The 12,616-nt window shown below is 41.6% G+C and overlaps 2 protein-coding genes across 4 annotated transcripts; one reads left to right on the forward strand and one right to left on the reverse strand.

Annotated features, from left to right (window-relative positions):
* On the forward strand, window positions 1-3,249 carry LOC108033768 (retinaldehyde-binding protein 1). The gene is made up of 4 exons (XM_017108364.2): window positions 1-160; window positions 341-612; window positions 2,105-2,566; window positions 2,920-3,249. Exons 2-4 carry the CDS (start codon window positions 373-375, stop codon window positions 3,100-3,102), a joined length of 885 nt encoding a protein of 294 aa, XP_016963853.1. The 5' UTR covers window positions 1-160; window positions 341-372; the 3' UTR covers window positions 3,103-3,249.
* A 428-nt stretch (window positions 3,250-3,677) lies between these two features.
* On the reverse strand, window positions 3,678-8,325 carry LOC108033767 (dihydrolipoyllysine-residue acetyltransferase component of pyruvate dehydrogenase complex, mitochondrial). Of its 3 annotated transcripts, none has more exons than XM_017108363.3 (7): window positions 7,889-8,325; window positions 6,627-6,796; window positions 6,174-6,563; window positions 5,494-5,672; window positions 4,568-4,916; window positions 4,403-4,505; window positions 3,678-4,268 (listed from the first exon to the last, which is right to left on the reverse strand). In XM_017108363.3, exons 1-7 carry the CDS (start codon window positions 8,047-8,049, stop codon window positions 4,139-4,141), a joined length of 1,482 nt encoding a protein of 493 aa, XP_016963852.1. In that variant the 5' UTR covers window positions 8,050-8,325; the 3' UTR covers window positions 3,678-4,138. The 3 variants fall into 3 exon arrangements, with proteins under 3 accessions (XP_016963852.1, XP_050741666.1, XP_016963851.1); XM_050885709.1 differs by having other exon boundaries at window positions 6,243-6,563; window positions 7,889-8,323; XM_017108362.3 differs by having other exon boundaries at window positions 5,494-5,720; window positions 7,889-8,323.
* Window positions 8,326-12,616: the final 4,291 nt, after the last annotated feature.

A 12,616-nucleotide genomic window follows, 5' to 3' on the forward strand; every position in this document is an offset into this window, starting at 1 on the left:
GCTGTCGTTCGGGTGATATATAATATAGAAGCTAACTCACAAGGGTTTCCAAAGGCAAACCGAATTTCAGTTGACTCGAACAGCACGAGTCGCGAGGCAGCAAAACTATAGAACGCTGAAAAGCCTTTAAGAAAAGTGAAATCGCTAGACTTCGCCTTAGGTAAATAAAAAAAAAAGGAAAGATACAAGATACTAACCCGGATAATCGGGGAAGATTGTTCAAACAAATCGATTCAAAAGTGCTGGTGCCAAATTACCCCGAATTAAGTGGCAATTTTCCGCTGGCAATCAGTGATCAGAAAAACTAACGCAGAACGCATTTCTCGAATCCAACACGCAGGCCCCGACACATAGAAATCACCAACCGACACAATGGCTGCCACCGATATCGCCGAGGAGGCCTTCAACTTGCGCCTGGGCTATCTGAAGCCGGAGACCGTGGAGATCGCCAGGGTGGAGCTGCGGGAGACCGAGGAGGTCAGGGCGGCGGCCATCGCCCAGCTGCGGGAGCTGCTCAAGGCCTCGCCCGAGCTGAACTACAAGGACGACGACGCCTTCCTCACAGTCTTCCTACGCGCCTGCCACTTCTACCCCGAGGGAGCCCTGGAAAAGGTGGGTACTTCCATAGTGATAAGGAACTACAGTCCAGCTTTCCTAAGTTGAACCAACATCTGAATCGGTAAAAGAAGAGCGATCAAGGTTTTAGTAAAGAAGAAAGATCTGTAGAAGTTCGTGTTGTGAAAGCTTCAGTATAGTTAGTAGAAATAACGAAAAGGATTTAAAAAATAAAAATAAAAGTGTGTGTGTTAGTTGAACAACTGAATAAACTAATGATTATTAATTTTTATACTTTAAAATTTGTTTACATGCAAAGTAGGAGAGAACAAAATTGATAAGCCAACAAAGCAATTGTTTTGGTATGATTTTGCTATAAACAGTTTACTTTTACGACTTATAGAGCTAATGTCTAACAAGTCTCTAGTATTTATTCTTAAGACTACTTACAGAAGATAACAAGACCGAAAACATGTTGGCTAATTTATTTGTTTTTTAAATACTATTTCCCCACTTATCACAGTTTTAGTTCCTATTTGAAGTCCAATCATTACGATTCTTTCCACAACTGTTCATCTAGCATCTCGAACTTTAATGGAATCGCGTTCTATCATATACATATATTATGAATCGATCGCCTTAGAAACACAATCCAATGGCTTTCGCTTATCAACAGCGGCTGCACAAGTTTTAAAATTTGAGAGATAATCGAATGTATAGAACGTCTGGACAGGTCTTATCACCAGCAAACATTGCTCATTATAGAGCTCTTGAAATGGGGTCTATAACCTAAGTTCAAACAAGAAATAATGAAGAAACGAAACGTAAATTACCTATTTTTTCCAGAGAAGTTACTTACATTGTTTAGATTTTACGAAAAATACTTAAAAATTTTATGAATTCCTAATTAGCTAAAAAGCACATAAACAAAATGCTTATTTTATTTGTTATGTAACGAAGTGGTAATCTGTTGTTAAAGTTCCTTAAAGCAATTGCCCCTCATTTATGGTCGAGGTGAAATAATATATGGGATATTGTAAAAGAAGAAACATACGATCTGAAATAAAAGCCAACAACAAGATCGCTTTCAACACCCGTCTGCTGATAACTCTGTGCTTTTGAACCCGCTGACCGGCACAGAAGTTCCTGATAAGCGGGGACCCGATTCCGATCCGATCGGATTCTCCCCATGCATGTAGAATGTTCAATGACTTATAGAGTGACTGAATCAGGCCATAAAGATCGAACGTTCGCCATTTTAAATTTATCATCATAGGAAACCGCATAACTCATATGGACTCTTTATAGTTCTGCCCAAGGGCCAACCCCTTATCGCGTATAGATTGTAATCTGGCAATGTCATACCTGCCAACAGATGAAAACCTCACTTCCGTAAGGAGTGTGCGTCACAGGTTCAAAGATTTGCAAAGGCAATTACAAACTTTTACTGTTTAAATGCGTTAAAAAAAAGATACAACTTTTCATAATTCAAATTTATATCTTATAATATATCATTTTATATTAAAATTTACCTACTCTGCATTTTCAGATGAAAACCACCGCCGCCTTCCGCAAGGAGTACGCCTCCCTGGTCCGCGGCCTCCTGGTCGAGCAGGTCAAGGAGAAATTCGTGAAGGGCAGTGTGATCAACGTGCTGAAGAACTGCGACCAGAAGGGTCGCCGAGTGCTGATCGTGAATTGCGGCAAGCTCTGGGATCCCAGCGAGATTACCAGCGATGAGATGTTCCGAATGCTCTACATGGTCCACCTGGCTGCCCAGCTGGAGGAGGAGACCCAGGTGAGGGGCGTGGTCTGCATCATGGACTTCGAGGGTCTGGGCATGAAGCAGGTGAAGGCCCTGTCGCCGAGCTTCTCCAAGCGACTGCTCACATTCATCCAGGAGGCGATGCCGCTCCGCATGAAGGAGGTGCACTTCGTCAAGCAGCCCTTCATTTTCAACATGGTCTGGACCCTCTTCAAGCCCTTCGTAAAGGAGAAGCTGAACAGCAGGGTGAGTTAATATTTTTTAACTACATAAATCAAGGAATTGTTTTTAGCTCATTAAAAAATACAACCACAGTACTAATATTTTTTTTAATGCTCATAGCGTAGTCCATTTTCCCAAAAAAGTAGGCAATGTTTCCTAGCCAATTAAAGGATCCCGAAATAATTATTTTAACAAACCGTACTATATATATAGTGTTTTGTATATTATAAAAATAAAAAGTCTGTAACAAATTAGAAAAAAAGATTATTCTAACAAAAAACGATCTATAATATTTGAAATTATAGCCACTTTGATAGGCATTTTCAAAATATTCCTGAATTATCTCATTTATTTAAATCCATTTCCTTATCTTTCAGATGCACTTCCACGGCAGCGACATGAAGTCCCTCCAGAAGTTCCTCGACCCATCCGTCCTGCCCGCCAACTACAAGGGCACCTTGCCCGCGATCAACTACGGTGGCGTCGAGTGGTTCCCCGCCCTGGAGAAGCAGGCGGACTACGTGGCCGAGTGGAGCCAGCTGGGCCCCGCCCAGTGGTGATTCCCCATTCCAACGCCCCACAAACATCCACATCCTACTGACATTAGCTTAATCTTATGCTTGTAAATACTTTCAACTTGTGTTTGCTTAGTTCGTAACATTTTGGCAATAAACTAGTTACATAATACTATAAAACCACTGAGAAAATAGTTGAAGACTTTCTGGGAAACTAAATTCTGTAATATTGAAAAACAATTAGGCTTTTGGGCTGTTCGAGTTTGGCAAAAAAATGTATTACCTAATTATTAAAAGAAAGCTATTTTTATACACAAAACTGTTTTATATTTAAAAATGTTTACTAAATAAGTTTTGAATTAGCACTAAACGATCGAAAATTTAAAAATTTCCAGCATGAGATGCTTGAACCATACAAAAAAAAGCGTACACAATAAATTCCTCGATTGATTTCAATAGAAATATCCTTAAAAAAAATATAAATACAAATATAATCACTTTTAAATCGCTTATGACTTAGATAAGTCCCAAATTCTCAGTGATTACAATCTTACGAAAATTATTAAGTAAGTTCGCAATATTCAAAATCACCCCGACCCAAAATTTAAATAAAAACGCAGTTGTTTTTTATGAATTGGCTAGTTCATGTGAGTGTGTTTTAGGTTTATTCAACGCGTCTTTGGACTTTCAACTACTTCCATTTTCATACTCCCTCATGATCAACATATGCGAACAAAGCATACAAAACGTTTTGCATGTCAAACGGAAATTTACAGCTCTGTGAGTGGTTAATTCGAATATCATTCAAGTATTTTGTGTCTTCTTTCTACAATCATGGCAACGGTAGCGACCATTATTAACTACATCAAATATTACACAATTAAATTTATATATATATAAGTGATAAAATGGGATGAATTAAATCCAATTTAAAACTTTACATATGCAACACCGATTAGAATCCACACATCCACATAATTTATGTCGAGCGAAACTCCTCGCTTAAAGAGAGGTTCCTAATTTTGTTATCCTTTTTTGTTTTCGTTGGAGTCTCTAAATGTGATGGGTCGTGCCAGTCCGTTTACAAGACCATGTTGGCCGGATCCTCCAGGTAGTCTCGGAAGTGCTGCAGCCATCTGGCAGCAACAGCACCATCTACCACACGGTGATCAGCGCTGAGGGTAACCGTCAGAATGTTGACCTCCTTGAAACTGTAATGAGATGGTAGAAAATATTATATCGGATCGGAATATATTTTTGGGAACAATTAATAGCACATAAAATACTTGTTTACAACATTTTGTAGTTAAAGGCGCTATTAATTATTGTTATTTGCAACTCTTACCCCTTGGGACTATCAGGATCCGCCACCAGCTGTTTCGTTGTGGTGCCAATGGCGAGGATGCACGATTGCGGAGGGTTAATCACGGCAGCGAACTGGTTTACGCCTATAGAAGAAAACCATTTATAATAACACATTTAAAATAATTATTTCAAATAATTCCCATACCGAACATGCCCAGGTTGGAGACCGAGATGGTGCCACCCTGGAATTCGTGGGGCTGCAGCTTGTTGTCGCGTGCCTTGGCTGCCAGCGCCTTGACATCCTTGGAGATCTCCAGGACTCCCTTGCGGTCGGCATTGAAGACAATGGGGGTAATCAGGCCCTTGTCCGTGGAGACGGCGACTGAAACATCGACGTCGTCGTACTGCCGGATGACTGTGTCCATCCAGGCAGAGTTAGCCTCAGGCACTTTCAGACTGGCTATGGCCACGGCCTTGATGATAAAGTCGTTGACTGAGACGCGGGCTCCCTGCTTCTCGTACTTCTTGTTCACCTTGGCGCGGAACTTCAGGAGCTGTAAATGATTAATTTTGATTAGAATTTAAGTATTGTATACTCTTTCAATAACTATAAATATATTTCTGGCTCTATTTCGACTTCGCTGTTTACAAATTGATAATATAGTTCGTATTTCTAAATAATATTTGTCGAATTTGATAATAACTAGAATGGAAAATAAATGTACACTGAACGAGTTTATTTAAACATTGAACAGTATCTTATGATTTACTCGATACAAGCTAAATAAATAAAACTCAAATATATTATTCTAATTGTGGAAACCGCAAGACCGAATCACAATCATGTCAAACCCGAAACAGGTCTATAAAATAACTAACTTTATCGATTTTAGCATGACACAATTGTTGGTATAAAAACCCGCAGATATTGTCAATAATTAAATTTTTACCTTTCCCGGAAAAAGATTAACTTTGGAAATAAACTATTTTGCCTACAACATCATAGGGCTGTACAAAAATTCTATGCCACACATTGTGTTATTACTTCTTTAAAAATATATATCAATATAATTCTATAAAATTCTAATAAATAACTCGTATGTGAAACATACTATTTTTGGCATAACTCACCTTATCCACTTGGCAATTGACGGTGACGTAGTAATGGGGCAGTTGAGTCTTGGACTCCAACAGACGCTTGGCGATCACCGCCCGCATGTTAGTCACCGGGATGTCCTCGAAGCGGGCTCCGGCTGCCCTCGGGGCCTTGGCAGGTGCTGCAGCAGATGGCTTGGGTGCCGCTTGCTGGCCTGCAAGATCACCAGATTTAATTGAGCCATGGACTCCACTGCCCTTGCCTGCACACAAAAGCCGCGGATTAGTAACAGAACAATTGGACTGGGGGCGATAGATGAAAGGGTGGGTGGTTTGCATTGAGTGGTGAAAATTGCAATCAAAATCATTTTAATTTATAAAGCATTTTGAAGATATTTATAATATTGTTTATTATTAGCCCTATCATTTTATGAATATATAATCATTAATAAATGGATATTTACTAGCTTTCAAAGATAAGATTAAAGTATCGTTTTTTAATTTTTACGTTTGGCATAAATAAATTATTAAAAAACTTTTTGTAGACAGAAATAAATGAATTACTTTTTTGGTATAAAAAAAGGCCTGTTCCCAAGGAACTGTTATCTTTCTATTTATATGAATGATTGATTGTGATGAATTTTAGTCAGGCGGTGCGTGCAAAGCGAAATGGGACAGGATGATTGTAAGAGTGGCATTAGTTGGGATTGAACAACCTTGTAGACGCAGCTGTTGTGCCTCGGCTAGTCGCTTGGCCATCGGACTGGCATACACACGGCCCGTACCTGCTGCTGCTGGAGCAGCCGCTGGAGCTGGAGCGGGCACAGCGGCAACTGGAGCCGGAGGCGGAGGCGGTGCTGCAGCCGCTGGCGCCGGAGCTGGAGCTGGAGCGGCTGCCGGAGCAGCAGGGGCTGCGCCTGCGCCATCGTCCTTGAAGTCCGCGAAGGCAGCCACGCTGGCCTGGTCTGGCACAATTATGCACAGCAGCTGACCCACGGGCACGTCCTTGGTGCCGTTCTGGATGAGGATCTTGGCCAGGTAGCCCTCCTCGGGCGTCTCGAAGCCCATGGTGGCCTTGTCCGTCTCAATCTCGCACAGCAGGTCACCTGGAATCAGTTCGGAAAGCATTTACTTGAGGGATTCGGGCTATGTCTACCGGGCCAACCCACCTTCGTTGAGTTGGTCGCCCTCCTTCTTCTCCCAGCTGACAATCGAGCCGCGCTCCATGGTGGGCGAAAGCGCCGGCAGTGGCACCCTGATGTGTTCCGGAAGGCTGGCGTAGGCACGGGCGAAGTTGTAGCTCCATCCCGCCAGGGGTTGGCTAGTGGTAAGTTTGGACCTGCATGATATTTAAGAGGTTATTTGATTAGTTTCAATTACTGTTTCTCTGAGAGAACTATTTATTTTATTTATATAATAAAATATAGATAAAAAGTGAATTTTAACAATTAATGTTGCTTGCCGTATAGACAACATATTAATCATTAAACAGAGCTTGGAAGCTGTAGACTCCTTCTTAAAATACTGATTGTGCCTTTGGTAGTCTTTTTAAAAAATATGATGAAACCTTTCCCCTTTATCCCAGTCATTGACTTATGCAACAGGTGGAAAGATATGAAAACAGATTTTAAAATGTACATAAAGAGATTGTCTGTAACTAAGAGATTACAATATTTGTTGAAAGATTACAAGTGATATTTTAAGAAGCAAAAAGTCCCAATCCCTTTATTCCATTGATTCTTACTTTTTGTGACACCAACATTTCCTTATGTAGTTTTTCGTCTTTATAATATGACTAATGGATTTAAATCAAATAAAAAACATATTTACATCTCACACTGCTAAGCTGGATGAAAAATGCTGGACGTTGAAACTGAAGAAGTATCTTTTAGCGAAAAACTTTCTATATTGCCGTCTACTTAACTACATAATTTGACCCACAAAAATGAATTCGATCAATTTAGATGGGTTAATTTATGGCCGCTCGGTCAGCTGACGGTTTGTTGTTGTTTACGTACCCACACTGCCATACTAACTAGGAACATATTCGAGTGTCTAATCGAACACTCGGCAGATGTAAACAATAGCGCCGAAAAAGTGACCCATCCAGTCATTAGACGGAATTTTCCAGCTTATCAGCCCGCCGAAGCACTATCACGCATCGTGCGATATATAGGAGCGTGTATGCGACCTTGGCCATAAAGCCAATCAGCAGTGGAGCACGCACAACACACGTAAGACCCGACCCGTGTGTATTTGGGCCACCTGAGATTGATGCTAGGCACTGGGACACGGGGCTGTCAATCATCGCCCCCTGACGAGGCCACCGAAATGGGCCCCCACACAATCCCGCTGCAGTGTACGCACTTTGCAATATTACACAACCATTTCTAACCTCAACGAGAGCGGGGACCCTGGTGGGGACTTTTACCTAATGTTCTGGAGATTCCGGGAGTTGATCAGCTGGCAGCTGAGGGCGCGCACTCCCACATTTCCGCCGGATCGGCGGAGGTAGGTGGCGTTATTCGATCGCAGGAGCACGGAGCGCAGGGCCCCGATTTCGTTTCGTGTTGTTGCAAGGGAGCGCAGCATTTTCGTCCTTTCTCGTTGGTCTCCCCGTAGAATCCTTGTCCAAGTCCTGGTGTGGCGGCGCGCGTGGGTGTACTGGGTCTTTCGGCGGCGCGGCAGTTGGAATTTTGACTAACGAAACCGAGTCGAGGTACGGTAAGGTCGAGAATTTACAAAATTACGCCGATAACCTTACGGAGGTCAGTGTGAACGCAGCCGGAACGCCAAAAAATGCCAGATGCTCCGCGGTGCTCGAATACCAAATCATACCACAGCACTTTCTTTCGGCAAGTTTTTTTAAAAAATCAAATATTTGACAAAGCTAACAATGAAGTGGATTTCAATCGAGTCTTAAGAGTCAGAATTTGTAAGGTGGCCCATTAAATTTTCTTCGTAAATTCTATCTGAGGTAAAAACATAAGTAGATTGCACTTTGTATTTTTCTAAAAGTTATATATATAAGTAATTCATAAGAAAATAACTTTTTTGAATTTAAGTTCATTTTTTTTCCAATTGGCACAGTTATTAATTTAGAGCTCCGAATTGGCCACACTTTTTCATCGCTTAGGGTGGAGAAAATATATCGATAGTTCCTTATGCACTATACGCACTAGATTATATTTGGAAAAGCTTTAGTTAATAAAAAATAAATATTAATAAATAATTATATATTATAAATTAAAACTATTATTAACTTAAGAACTTAACTTAATTTTTGAGAGGTTTCTCAAGTTCAACCTAAGTCCATATACTAGTAATCATATACAAAATACATCACATTAAAGGCTTTATTCCAATATTGTTAAACAAATTCTGTTGTGACTGTAAGAGTGCACAAGTGAATGTGGCATTAGGTGGTGATGGACGATTTGTTATTATTTATTTCGGCCCGTAAACAATCTATTTTTATACGAAAGCCCACCCAACCTGCTTGGAAATTTGAGCAGGATGTCAAACCTCAATAACATTATAAAACTGACGGCCTGCAATATAAATTATAAACATTTTATTGATTTGTAATAAGAAAATTAAAGTACTATTATGCTATATTTGCTTTCTCAGTTTTTATTTTTTTTTAAATCGTTGCTCATGCTATATCAAGAATACCAAACCTTGGCCAAAGTATTTATATACATTTTGAAATAACACATGTTTAGCAGGGAATAATATGGTACATACAAAAAAGTTAATGATCCTCAGTCACAAAATTTCCCAGTAAGAAAAGACAGGTAATTAGAAATTTAATTTTTGTTATTATTAACGTACAAACTTTTTGTATACTATATTATATATACTAGTCAAGTCTTTACAAAACTGCATCTAATTACCCCAATTTATTAAGTTTATTTTTTAATTTTTGGAGACCGGTTATTATCCCTGCTATAAGTAATTTTCGTATGCAAATCGCCTCATATTGAGTGTACTTCAACATGTGCCGGGTTACGGGCCACACCAGAGCACCTGATGAAGTACAATAGACATGGGAGACAGTCGATACACACGGGATTTGTTTCGAGGACTCGCCAGCGAGTTAAAGGCGGTGGATGTGGAGATGTCTGTCTGGCACCACGCGCGCTACTTCAGGTACCTGACTGTATACAAAAACCAGCCCCGGTCACTGATTAGCGCGCAAGGTAGGAGACTCTTTAAGCCGGGGGAACATCATCATATGCCGAGTTGGGGCTGTCGAGCTGTGGCTGGAGTTGCAGATGTAGATATAAAGCCAAGCCCAGTCAGGTTTCTTTTTCGCTTTTGCAGTCCCGGAGACAGATGTTCGGCCGCCTGGCAACACAACTGCAGCAAATGGCGACCCCCGTTTGGGGCGGGGGACACGGGAGACGACCTTGTGCCTGGTATTAGCTCCCCGCTCTAGGGTTAACGATCTCTGCGGGCTCTGTAGTTGTCCACGATGATGATGATGATGACGCCATGCGAATTTTATGCAATAACAATGCCAAAATTAGTCATATGAGACTGGAGAGCTGGAGGCAGGGGCGTATCTAGAGTAAACTTGGGGGAACCTTGAAGATATACGGGGAAGGGAAAGTATTTCAAGCATTTCAATTAATATGACAGTGTACGTCCCAAGTGCTTCACAAACTCTTTCGGGGTTGCAACTGGACCCCCTTTGTTGCGCCGCTGGCTGGAGCCCGGAGTGCTAATGACCACATAGAACGTGACGTCATCCGTCGGCGAATTATTACATTTCATTCAGCGAATTCTCTCTTTCTTGCGCTTCGTCTGGCAGACCCTTGATATTCTATATTTGAAACGCTGTAAAGAGACAAGCAAAAGAAATGAAAGCAAAGAAGACGCAAAAAAAGAGCATAAAAATGGGGAAAAAAAGAACCGGCGTTTTAAGCTCTCTCTCTGCTCTGCCTCTCTCTCTCCCTGTTACTAACCGCAGATACGTGCGTGATCGCTCGCAGCACACACACTCTGGCACATGGGCTCACACAAACGGCTGAGACACACACGTGCCTTCCACACATTCGCGAATTCTCTCAGGTCTGTGTGGGCATTTAAATTTTTGCAAAAGTATTTTTTAACTGCCTTTGCGGCTGTCTTCTCTTTCTTACAATACGCCTCATAAACCCTCGATCGCGAACAGCTTTGGACTGTGAATAATGGCAAACTTCTGCGCTACAGCCTTATATACATACAAGTATATATATATATGTATGTGCAGTATATAAACGAGCAGCCATTGCTTGGGTGGGGCATTCCTAACCTCAAAAACCGACTGTCTTCGTTTGTGCAAGTGTGTGGGTGTCTCTGCGCTCCTCTCTCTTTCTTTTTCTGCAGCAAAAAAGTGCAGCACATGCTTTTTTCCTAGCCAAGCCACCGATTTTCTTTTGTTGTTGCCCTTAACCCTGAGCAAGAAAAAAGAAATGGTAGTCCCTGCTCAAAATTCGATCGGTCGCTCACTCACTCACACAGGCGCAAAATGAGCTTTGTCTGGGTTAAAAAAATCTAAAATTAATATTTGAGCGACAAAAAGTTCCCCCAAATACAAAAAGCTACCTCTGTATGGGTTATATGGAAATATGTGGAATCATGTGGTCACCATTTGCGTCATTTTTTTCTCGTAGTGTAGCGAAAAAAAAGCTGCCTTGTGATATCAAAATGCTAAAAATAAACCTCGCTCTTCTTTTGCGCCCCGTCTCTTCTGTGTTCTTTAATGTTCTTTAATTCCTTTTGGTAGAAAAACCCAGAAGCTCCAGAAACCACGTTGATGTATCGCCTTCTCTGTCGCTCGAATTTCACAATATGTTTCAGTTCCGTTTTGCGTTTTTTCTCTTCTTTCCGTTCTTTTTGCGACTGACAACTTCCGTTGCATTTTTGCTTGCCTCGCACACACACACACGCACGCACCAGCACACACACAGGCACACGCGTCAACTATTTTTCTTTGAATACTTCTTAGCGCCTCGCTCTCTCTTCTCCCACGTTGTGGTGTTGTCTCCCATTTGGTGCGAAACGAACGACTGTGCCAAAGCCCAGAAACTGTCTGGCCTTTTATTTTATATGGCCCGGCCGATTGCGATTTTCCTGCCCACAGAGATAAACCGAAAATCGGCAAAAGGCCAAAGTGGCGATGGCGATGGCGCTGGCTAAGGCGAAGGCGAAAGCGAGGCGAAGCCAAGAGAGCGAACCGCGTTTGCCGGCTGTTGGCGATCAAATGCTCACTGCTCAACGTCTGCCGCAAATCAAGAGCCAAATGCGCGAATTTTATTCGCAGACGTCGACGCCGGCAGAGGCGGCGGCCGCGTCACAGTCACGGGCGGCGCTCTCTTCTCGGCCGTGTATTGCCGTTTCTCTCGCACAGTGGCGCCGCCACCGAGGGGGCACAAAAAGGGGGCCGACACTCCGCCGAGACGCTGCTGCTGCTGCTTCCTGCTTCCTCTTCCTCACCCACATGCACATGCACTCACACAGCCGCGCGCAGCGGTGAACATGCACATGGGGGCACGGTGGGCGCTCCGTACGGTGGACGCTACAAACACTAAATAGAAGTCTAAGACAAAATGGGAAGCTTATTACATAAATTATGAGTTGAAATAACTCGACCTGGTTTAAGTTAATACATATCCGAAAAACCCAAAAAATAGTGATAGAACGCATTGAATTTTAAAAGTTTTATAAAATTGTTTTACGTATTTTAATTTTTTATTTTAACTATTTAGAAGGCGCGTAATTTTGAGTCTAGCGTTGCCTTTTCGTATTTTATTAATAGTAATTTCAGAGTTTTTATAGGAGAAGTAGACAACATGTTGGGTTTTAGTCTTTAGCGAGTATCCACTGTATATACATTCCCAGCCATTTCAAGTTCCTTTGTTATAAAACTGCACCACCATTAAACATTCTGCAACCAAAAGCTCTGAACAGTGGGCTTAGAACAAGAACAGAGGTTTTAAAAACAACGCCCCTTTTTCTAGGGACTATAAACAACTTTAAGATATTTCTATTATGGATCTTTATGGTTAATTAATGGTCATTAGAATGTTATCAGGATCAAAAGGGTCTTTACGGCGGTCAACGGTGAAAAAGTTAGTTTTCAAATTTTTTAAGAAGTTCATAAATTGCACAT

The sequence above is a fragment of the Drosophila biarmipes genome, chromosome 2L (assembly GCF_025231255.1).
Source record: "Drosophila biarmipes strain raj3 chromosome 2L, RU_DBia_V1.1, whole genome shotgun sequence".
NCBI classification, from domain to species: Eukaryota; Metazoa; Arthropoda; class Insecta; order Diptera; family Drosophilidae; genus Drosophila; species Drosophila biarmipes.

What these genes read in the sequence shown, in the direction of transcription:
- LOC108033768 (XM_017108364.2), top strand. Translation starts at nt 373, where the DNA reads ATGGCTGCCACCGATATCGCCGAGGAGGCCTTCAACTTGCGCCTGGGC. An exon ending in CCGAGGGAGCCCTGGAAAAG is followed by an intron (nt 613 to 2,104) that starts GTGGGTACTTCC and finishes CTGCATTTTCAG; the next exon opens with ATGAAAACCACCGCCGCCTT. An exon ending in AGGAGAAGCTGAACAGCAGG is followed by an intron (nt 2,567 to 2,919) that starts GTGAGTTAATAT and finishes CTTATCTTTCAG; the next exon opens with ATGCACTTCCACGGCAGCGA.
- LOC108033767 (XM_017108362.3), bottom strand. Translation starts at nt 8,049, where the DNA reads ATGCTGCGCTCCCTTGCAACAACACGAAACGAAATCGGGGCCCTGCGC. An exon ending in CGGAATCTCCAGAACATTAG is followed by an intron (nt 6,797 to 7,888) that starts GTAAAAGTCCCC and finishes AATATCATGCAG; the next exon opens with GTCCAAACTTACCACTAGCC. An exon ending in ACAACAGCTGCGTCTACAAG is followed by an intron (nt 5,721 to 6,173) that starts GTTGTTCAATCC and finishes TTTTGTGTGCAG; the next exon opens with GCAAGGGCAGTGGAGTCCAT.